Here is a 10,098-nt window from a genome sequence, read left to right on the forward strand (position 1 = left end):
TCGATGGTTTCCTTGTAAACAGCACTTTAGTTTTTCTTTTTGTAATAAAATAGCTGGAATTTGAGGACAAAAATGTGGAAAAAGCAGACTTTTCGGATGTGCAGTAAATACATTTCCAGGAAACATGTTAAAAATTAAACATTTTATCTCACATTTAAACTGTCCCAAACACAAAGACTGTAACTTCAGCACAATATTTTGCTATTTTACTTGACTTTTTATCTACGATTAGCTTCAAGATGTGTTATGACCTAAAATCAATACGAATGCTCACAAAGCCTGCTGTGTAGCGTGTCGACAACACATGGCTATGCCAGATGAAAGATGGAAACTTTACTAATCATCATTTTATTTCCAAAATATGAACTCCATTCACATTTTCCAACTGTAAACGACACCATGTCCAACTGCTTTAACTCGCCGTCTCAGAACATGAAAACACAGGTGAACTGATGCCCTCTTTTGAACACCTTACTGCCCAGATATGTCATTTCACCAACCATCTGGTGACATATGCAAATATAAAATCTTGTCATGAACCGTAAACAGTTTCAAGGCTGAGGTACACAAACGTAATGAGGAAGTTACAAGCAGCCAACAGTGACGACCATTTACCAGTGTTTGTCAGCTCCGAAGACAAACCTTTTTTTCAAGTAGTGTGAATACAAACAAGCACACTGAGCTCCCACTTCCAACATGTTAAAAATGGGCACATTTTTAAGTTGAAAAACGTCACAATTTATACTCACAACTTTGACTTGGAAAGAGTTGGAAAGTGGGTTGGAGGGAGACCATGCGAGCGAAAGGCCAAGACAAGATGGAGGAGATGAGTTCATGTTGAGAATGAAACTTGTGGCGAGAGTTAGGAATATTACAGGAGGATGAATGAGTCATTGGATGTCAGTTAACTGATGTCCCTTTGTGGTTAATACAGTTTACAAGAAAGAGACAAGACAGTTCTTTGCCCCAAACTGTGAGAAGGGAGGAGGGTGTGTCCAGCATCGATCCGCTACTTTGGGCAAAGTGTGACACTGGACCTCCTTCATCAATCCAATGTTAGTTGCAGACAGTACAGCGGCTTGGAAGAAACGCTGCTTGGCAGGAGAGTGAGAGCGAGGCAGAACCAGATCATTCGTGGGTTAGTAGCATGTTAGAACGTTCCACTTGGGCTGAGTAAGAAATGGTCCAAGAATTCTGGCGACGAGTCCGATCACTGGCAAAGACCAGGCGAAGAGAAAACCAAATAGCTCCATCAGTAAATGGACCTCGGCTGCTTCATGTTGTAATGCGCCTCTGATGAGGACACGTACGCCGTCTCAGGGAAGAAGTCCTCGTGGAACTCAGCCAAGAACCTAGAAGAAGGAGCAAGAAAACAACATTACAGGAAAGTAGAGGGGACTTGCATTACAATTGCTGTTTATTCTAACGTTGTTACTGTTTTGGAGTATTGATAACGGTACTGGACCCCATTAGCTTCCTGGATATCGATAGAGAGATTGCCATTTTAGTATCATGACAACCATAGCTCACACAATATCCAGCTATTCATACACCAACAGTTAAGAAACAGCTATATAGATGACACAAATCAACTTATCAACTTCCATCTGTTACACAATTCAGAAATAAATCAGAAGATGGGAGAAATAGTGAGCGGATTTTAGCCTGCAGTCAATAAATAAATAAATAAATGAGCCTTTAAAAATGTTTATTTTACACAAAACAAACTGGACGTCTGCAACTCAGCGATCCATACATTTAAATCCTAATGCTATAGATAGTGGAATAGCATGTGCTGTAGATACCAAATGTAAAAGCAAGAACACAGGTTTTAGCTTCTTCATCTCTGGTGATACACTCAAGCGAAAACGCTTTTATTCAATTATTGTTTTTAATGCACCTCTCTGTCGCCCCCCCGGTACGACACTAAATGTTATATCAATAATTGTAGCTGCACAGTGTGCAGTGATTCATGCTGCAGTCTCACAGTAAGAAAGTCACAGAATCGACTCCAGGTGTTTGGCAGCAACCTCGGCCGTATTTGTCTGGAATTTGTCCTCCTGTTTCCTCCCACTGTCCATAAACATACAGAGGTGACTGACACGGTTCTGGAACGGGTACATTACAAGGTTGCAGGTTCACGTCCAGGTGATTTCATTTGTTTTGCAAATGTGATGGTTGTCGAAGTTTGTGTAGCTACTGCACGCAGAGCAAACAAAGCATAACTGAATGGAATTTCTACCACTTCATCAACAGTACTGCCTTCACCTCCATGTCTCATATTGCCATCTGTGACCCATGGTTTCTTGCGTCTGTGTTATGTCCTAGAGACCACTGCATTTATGAAAGTTTCAATGTTTTCAAAAGTTTCAGATTCAGGTGGCTGGCGAACGTTGCGTCCAAAAAGGTGACTGATCCGGTCCTTTCCGTCTCCGCATAAATGACGCCTGAGAAAGGCTGGTCAAACAGCTTGGTGAAATTAATAATTATTCCTTATCATTCCGAATGTCACGCTCAGACCGGCGCGTGTCAGCTGCACTAACAGCCTGATGCTGAGGAACTAGCGGTCTTACTTTCATGAGCCAAGAAAACTCTCTGTGCTCTGTCAAGTGCTAGCGCTTTAAATGGCGTATTGAATTTTGATGCCTTTCCCGGCACAGTATTTTCCTGTGCATGTGCTGCAGGATGCAAACTTTACAGACTAAAAGAACTTTCAAGGCAGACCCGCTGCAGCCCAGTGGGCAGCAAGTAGGGAGGAGAGGACGCATCACCACCAGCGGCTTCACGTGATCGGCAGTGACAGGTAGTGATTGGCATTCACCGATCACGCTGAGATCGGCCGATCATGGTCGGTGATCGACTGATCGGAACAACCGTAGTTTGTAGAGGTTCCCTCATCTTTAATGTTCCTCCTCAGCAGGAGTTGGTTTCTTCTTCTAGTTTCTGATCCAGTCGCAGTTTCTGGCCCTATAAATGGCTAACTGTGTTTGCCTCTGTACTAGCTCAGTAAAATTCTGTACTTCAGTATTAACAGTTGGGAGTCTGCGACAAACTACACTTTCAATAACACTGTAAGACATGATCATATCATAACAATGATGTGAAGTTACAGTTCACAATCGGTCGAGTTGAACTGAAGCCTGAAAATATGATATGTTGTGAATCCATTTCACTAGAGAGTTGATTTCAGAAACAATTTATTTCAATTTTGTCCAACATAATTCATGCTGTCGGAATCAGACTTCTACGGCGCAATGCTTCAGTTTCCGAGCTATTTTAGGGCATTTGACAAAATCCCTGAACCCGTGGCCTTTGAGTGACGGGGTAATATATCACAGACAAAGCCTTCATGTACATAGCTATACCTTTAAAACAAATGCTGGGATTGAAAACGACAGAACATGACCGAGCAGCAGTCTGCGAGTCAACCACCCCCCACCCCCGCCCACCCCGCCCGTCCCTTCCTATCTAATCAGTTGTGGGGAAAACTAATCCGGAATCTTCTTAGTATCCGCTACTCGGCCAAATCCTCTAAATCTTGCCATCTCATCTTAGCTCCACTGGCCTTCCTAATCTCAATGCAAACACATTATCATCATCAGGGGAAAAGTTAAGAATGTATATATATATTTAAAAACAACAACAAAAAAACAAGATCTAGTTCAGGTGCAACGAATGCCATAATAACTAGACTGTGTTTTTGAAATGATGTTCCAATATATATGTTGAGTGTATGTCCAAGCATCAAGCGCTGGCTAACCTGTAATGGCTCTGCAGGCGTGCTAACTCAAGAGAAAGGGCGTCAGCCATACTTGTCATAAATTAGTGTGGCTATAAATATACACACATGCTGAATCACAATCACTCCTGCCGAGAAAGCAAAGCACGCTACCCACTCGGGCCAAATCCCAGGGTGCAATGCACTTCAGTCTCCATGACATCAATCACTTTTTGCTCACTCGGCACAATCTGCCACTTGGCTGATCTCAAAGTTAGGAAGCTGAAGGCTTTCCCAAAGGCAGCGGGCATTCCATTTTGCGTCCCACTGAGATCGTATATATCTCTACTGTTGAGGAGTTTAAAAAAAGGATTTTTTGTTTTTGTGATCTGAGACTGAAAAAATGCAATTCAACGTGCTCATTTCAAGTTCAGCAGATCGCTGGAGCGCTGCACTACCCAGCGGCAGAGGGGCGTACTGCATATGTTTGATTAGAGGACAAGAAGACCTAAATCCCTCAGGTTTGCGACCGGCTAAACTGAAGATCGCTAGGGAGGATTTAAAGATTAGACTCCCGCGCTTGTGTAACGCTCACTCATCTCCCTCCCTTGGACACATGCTCTTCCTCACTCCATCCCTTAGCCCCCTCCCACAGCCGCCAGCGCAGATGCTCTCCAAACTTCTGATTCCACTTCCTGCCTTTTTGTTTAGACGATTCAAGGGCTCATTTCTGTGTAGTCATCATACTATATTTGTTTTTCCAGTGCTCCAACACATTCATCATCCCATGAAACAAATGCATTCAAACACCAGACAGTCCAGCCAGAGGCACTATCACCACGCAACAACAATTAGTTCATAAAATCATAAAAGTTGACAGGAGGATGTCTGGGATTGTTGGGACAGAAGAAACTGAAGAGAGATTTGAATCTCCTCAGTTTACTTCCAATTGGATTGTGACATTAATGTCACGAAACAACTGAACTTCAACAATGAATCGCTTACATCCAACCATGTCAGAGAGGGAAAAAAAGAAAAAGGTCTGGCTTTGAATTCAACTGTGAATTTCAAAGACTGATGACTTAAATCTCTAAGGAAATTTGATTCTATCCACCTGATCCCATGGTTAATTTCAAAAGGTTAGGCTCGAGTGGGTCAGTACAGCTCACTCTGTGGCCTCCCTTGATACCCACATTAGGCTTTTCAAGACACATCAGCACTCACCTCAGAAAAAGCTCCAAATGTTTGACCAGAGCTCGAAGATTTCTTTCAGGAATCTGCATCTTTCCCAATATCTCTGGAAGTTTCACTGTATCAAAATGAAAATGAAGAATTATGAATTTGAAAATAATAAGATTTAAAATGGTAATAGGAAGCGGAAACTGACCAAAAAGTCGCAGGAGATGTTGTGATCCATACAGATACGATGGTGGAGGAGGCTGGTCATTCAAAGGGTAGTTGTCAGGGGTCAATTTCCAGCTCAGAACCTGGGAGGGCAGAACACACTTTTAAGATGTGTGTTCTTCTTGAGTTGCACTTTCAATAACAACAACGGACAAATGATATTTTTGATCCATCATGGACCTGTTTCCTCACCTCGTTCAGCTCATTGTTTCTCCGACTACCAAGGCCAAAGAGAGCTCCGCTTCGCTCTTTCCTCGGTGTCCAAGGTAACGGTGAAGATGAGCCGCTGTGTCCAGGGGTTTCTGTTACAATAAAATAGGGTGTAAGATCACATTATATTTCACCGATGATGCTGACTTTGTTTTCCTTTTATATAGAAAACCAAAGGGCTGTATATGAACCAATGACCTTCTCCCTGTTCAGACACCAGAATGCACTATAGCATGCAATAGCTGCTAGTTGCAATAAAAAGCAGCACAATGCTGCCATCTAAAGGTCAAGTCTTGCTCTTACGCATCATCTGGCGCAGTCTCAAAATCAACGGGCCAATGAACAGGGTTGAGTCACTTACTTCTGTCGAGGTTGAGGAGAAACTTGGGATGCGCAGTAGTATCAACAGCCCGCCGTTTGAGCTGTGGGGATGCCGCAGCACTACCGCCACCTGTCAAACAAGCGGTTCAAAAGTCCTGCAAATTTTCTTTATTCTTCACTCCTCGGATAAACAATCTCACCTGCACTGCTTCCCTCAACAGGCCGGTCACCTCCCGATGTGTTTCTGGTCGAGCGTCTGAGAGACTGCGACTGCTGGTTCTGGTAGGTCAACGAGATGCAGTCCATGTCAGGGTGGCGACGTCTCTTCGGGGTAGGAGCAGCAGGGGCAGGGGGCGTGATGGCAGAGATGTCACTCAGAGCTGGCTGGCTGTCTGTAGATTGAGGTGTTGGCGGGTTGTGACCCGGTGGACTCGGGCTGCGCTCCCTCTGGGCGCTTCAAAGACAGAGACTCTCAGTCGGAGCCACAGCTTTCAAATAAGACACTAGACTTCGTTTTAAACTCACTTGCTGGAACATGGGGAACCCTCGTTGATAGACATGAACATTCTGGAGGAGCTGACCTTTTTAAACTGAGCTTGCTCACATGGATAGAGGAGGATCATGGGTAAGGTGAAGTCAAAGGTGATCCTCAATCCATCCACCATTTCCTTACACAAGTCCTCACTGAGAACAACAATGTTGGACATCACTCAGGAAAAGAAAGTTCAAATTGATTTTGGCTCGATGTTGGAGTTACGTATGGATGACACACTAACAAAGCTGCGACAAGCTTGACTCACCTCTTCTCTGGAGGAATTGGTTGCGGGCTGCTATTCTGTGTGGTGCCCTGCTGACGCCGGTGCCGCTCGTTGACCATGAAAGCCTTGTTGATAGCAAAGTGCTTCACATAAGACTCCAGGATATGAACAACATTCGTGTGACACGGAACCATCACGAGCTGGCAGAGGAAGAAGAAATAAACTTTTAAACACCCCTCTGAAAATCATCTGTTTGAGCGTTTTCAGCATTTCTTCCAGTAAACCTTCTTCCTCTTGTTGATGTAAAAGCAGTCGTCCTCCAGAGCTTTCTTGAGAACGTCAGGGATGTTGATGTCAATATGAACCATTTTATCTTCGCACTCCATTTTCACATTCATGTCTGGATCAACGCTCTACAATGCAACACATGGGACATCAGCAAATATTCCTGTCAAATAAACACCATAACAAACGTGTGTTTTACATACTTGGACCTCGTCATTCACCATTTTGTTTATATTTTCTGACAAGCCGCTGTCCCCGCTATTGGACGAGTCCTGATCTGAATCGTCACCCTCGCTGCTTCCCGAAGAGGATATCAAACCTGGATGGAATATAAAAACGATCAGTATATTTCACTCCAAAAGAGACAGGGCCAAAGGCAGTCAAGTTCCTCACAAGCATCATCGCTGTCGTCCTCCTTTGGTAGATCCTTCACAGAGCTCTTAGTTCCAGGCTGACGACGACGCCGCTTTGTCCATCCCTTTCTCTTCCTTGAACCGACGGGTAAAAGAAGTGAGAGAACGCTTGCTTTCAACTCAAAACCAAACAACTTGTATTATCACACAGGCTTGCAAGTTGCATGACGTTACTTGTCCATTTTTAATGTAAGGGATTGACCTCCTTCTTTGTTTGACCACGACTTATAATCTAGTCAAGATAACTAAACATATCCCATGAATATGATGTTCTTACATGCGAGCTTTTCTGGCCAGCCTCCGCTGCAGTTTTCGAGTTTCTTCAGTATCTCTTAGGACATGATCCTCCGCTGCCCACCGGTCCCAGCTGGACATGAACAAACAGTGCATTACTGTACACGAACCAACAGAAATGGCTGCTGAGTATTGGGAATATCACTGTTCCCCACCTTCTGTTCCAACCGTTGAAATGAATCAGGTACTTTGGGATCCTCCTTCCATGATCATCAGAACCAATCAATACATCAATGACCTGGAAAGTAAAGCATATGATTCACCCCACTGGATACACTATTTGACAAAAAATATAACACAAAAAATACTTTTTTTCTGGTGAATACGATGTAATGTCAAGCGAACGATATGCTGCGCTTGAGACTACTTACGTCAGAAATGCTAATGCTAACGTGCTAACATGTCACCGTCACGATAAATGTGAACAGGTATGTTATCAAGGGGTAAGCTTAAATTACGATGAAATAAGGAAGACTGCGCTCGGACAAGTGCAATGGAATACACAAACATTCTTTCTCATGACAGACGGAAGTGTAAACAAAGCGCAGCACGTTGACATGACGGTTGTCGCACGGAAGCTAACGGCATTGTTTTGCTGCCGTTTGAGGAATATTCAACGTTGGTTCATTGGTCGAAACCTGAAGTGTATTTTAAGCATACCTGGCCAAAAAATGAGGCAAAAATAACGCCAACTTTTGCGGAATCTATCAACCAAGAACCGCTCTCGGTCTCGACGAAGAACGGTAGGAGCGAGCAAATGCGTTGTTGACACGAAAACAACCTCCCAGCAGCCGCATTTGCTGGACTGTGAAATGATAGTCGACTACGAGTCTGGTCTGGAGGACAGAGGCTGGACTTCAATTGAGTTTTCGATCGGATTGTTTCCCTGCATAAGACAATTTAGATGCTGTTTACCTTGGCGTCATACAACACTTTAGCCTTGGTGGGATCCGGTTCAAAGCACAAGACTTTTTCTCCTTTATGAAATTGATATTTAATTCCCCGCGAATTCATTTGTTCATGGCTACGTGTGGGAGAGAAGCATCGATCGGGATGAACTCCTTAACCCTTTCCCTGCCGAGCTCGGTTCTTCCTGCGTGTGTGTGTGTATGTGGGAGGTGCTGTTCCTCTGGCGAACTGACAGCGGAAGAGTGGCGCTGTTGCCGAGGAGGATACTTCGTGCTGCGTTCAAGGTAACTTGGAATTGTTGCACTTCCGCTCAAAATCTTGCAACGTATTTCAGGCAAATAGGTTCAGTTACATTTACTCTCTTTCGATTAACCAAAGAATTGTAGCACCTTCTGGTAGCGTACGTCACAATAAATCGATAACATAAACTCTCCGGTAAAACGTGGGAAATATTTCCGCTAAACTTTGATTGAACCTAAGCTCTTTTTTGTGTTCACCTTAGAATACAATTCCTTCCTTAACAGTAAACCAAAAGCTTAGCAAATAGTGTGTTCATATTCCCGTGAGTCTACCTGGTTGTCAATGACTGCCATAGAATGTGTATTTCTACATGATGATAATTCTTTATTATTATTAGCGCTGTCAGTCAATTAAAAAAAATATGGTGCAGGTGCATTATTCAAAAATGTAATACAGCAATACAGTGAAATGAATAAAATAAAGCTGTCTTCAAAAATGTAAAACAGCAACGCAGTTAAATAAATAAAATAAGGCTGTTTTCAAAAATGTAATACAAACACAGCGATTCAGTTAAATAAATAACATTCTGAATTAAAATAATGCTGTCTCAAATAGGCACTTAAGCTCAATATAGCAGTTAAAAATGAATATTAGAAGTATAACATGAGGCAAAATGAAGAACCGTTGATACTCATAATTAATTGCGTTCAATTTTTTTACGTGTTAAATTGCGGCGCAATTAATTAATCGTATTAACACGTTAAAATGACAGCACTAATTATTATTATTATTGTTATTATTATTATTATTACTATTCTGTCCTTGATTATAGGATTCTCAGATACCACACCAGCAGATGTCAGTATATCACCAGCATTCTTTTTATTGCTTTATTTGTTTGCATGTAACTCAACACTTTTAACACCATCTTTCACTTCTGTCTTCAAGATTACAGTAGATTGTGGTGATGTAACTTCTTAAACGCTCCAGTATTCCGAACGGTATTACAGAGGTCACCAGGTCTACGTCCTGTCAATCAAAAACACCATCTGTGTGCGATTAGGAGCTGGCCATGAAATTATTAATAACTCCCAGGGCAATGTTTTCACTCTGCTGCAAGGTCTCCATCTTAAAATAAGTAACCAGAAACCAAGTGTGTTTTAGCGGTTCAAGATGATAGTTTGGCTTTCAGTAACAGATGAGTCACATAAATCTATGCCTCTTGGCCAGGATTTGAGGTTGATATCATCTTTACTATTATTGACCCAAAGTTACGTCTTATTTTCACTGTATTCCAAAGACTTTTCTTTTTTAATTATGATTTACAAGTACAGAGAAAAGCTGCTTATTAGTGCTGTCAAGGACAATACATCCTAGTTCCGAACAGACTCCTCATGCAGTTGACTACCAAATAAGGAGAGAACAAATAAAACTCTTAGCTTGAAGAATAAGTCAGATGATTTACTCACCTGCACCCAGGCACTGGAAAACTGTGCGTCTATCTATCTGTCTGTCTGTCTGTCTGTCTGTCTATCTATCTATCTAT

At 42.5% G+C, this 10,098-nt stretch overlaps 1 protein-coding gene across 2 annotated transcripts; it reads right to left on the bottom strand.

Annotated features, from left to right (window-relative positions):
• Positions 1-332: 332 nt before the first annotated feature.
• LOC128754954 (male-specific lethal 3 homolog) lies at positions 333-8,546 on the bottom strand. Of its 2 annotated transcripts, none has more exons than XM_053857988.1 (14): positions 8,319-8,546; positions 7,559-7,641; positions 7,387-7,476; positions 7,090-7,184; positions 6,918-7,015; positions 6,696-6,824; positions 6,454-6,611; positions 6,179-6,337; positions 5,854-6,107; positions 5,694-5,783; positions 5,315-5,424; positions 5,106-5,205; positions 4,943-5,027; positions 333-1,352 (listed from the first exon to the last, which is right to left on the bottom strand). In XM_053857988.1, the coding sequence occupies exons 1-14, from the start codon at positions 8,415-8,417 to the stop codon at positions 1,253-1,255; spliced, it is 1,650 nt and encodes a 549-aa protein (XP_053713963.1). In that variant the 5' UTR covers positions 8,418-8,546; the 3' UTR covers positions 333-1,252. The 2 variants fall into 2 exon arrangements, with proteins under 2 accessions (XP_053713963.1, XP_053713955.1); XM_053857980.1 differs by having other exon boundaries at positions 6,900-7,015; positions 8,319-8,543.
• Positions 8,547-10,098: the final 1,552 nt, after the last annotated feature.

The sequence above is a fragment of the Synchiropus splendidus genome, chromosome 1 (assembly GCF_027744825.2).
Source record: "Synchiropus splendidus isolate RoL2022-P1 chromosome 1, RoL_Sspl_1.0, whole genome shotgun sequence".
Taxonomy (NCBI): Eukaryota; Metazoa; Chordata; class Actinopteri; order Syngnathiformes; family Callionymidae; genus Synchiropus; species Synchiropus splendidus.

Coding starts and splice junctions, on each gene's coding strand:
- LOC128754954 (XM_053857980.1), bottom strand. CDS start 8,417: ATGAATTCGCGGGGAATTAAATATCAATTTCATAAAGGAGAAAAAGTC. Junction 6,825..6,899: donor TGGTGAATGACGAGGTCCAA/GTATGTAAAACA, acceptor GTTGCATTGTAG/AGCGTTGATCCAGACATGAA. Junction 1,353..4,942: donor CATTTGGAGCTTTTTCTGAG/GTGAGTGCTGAT, acceptor TCCTTCTTCTAG/GTTCTTGGCTGAGTTCCACG.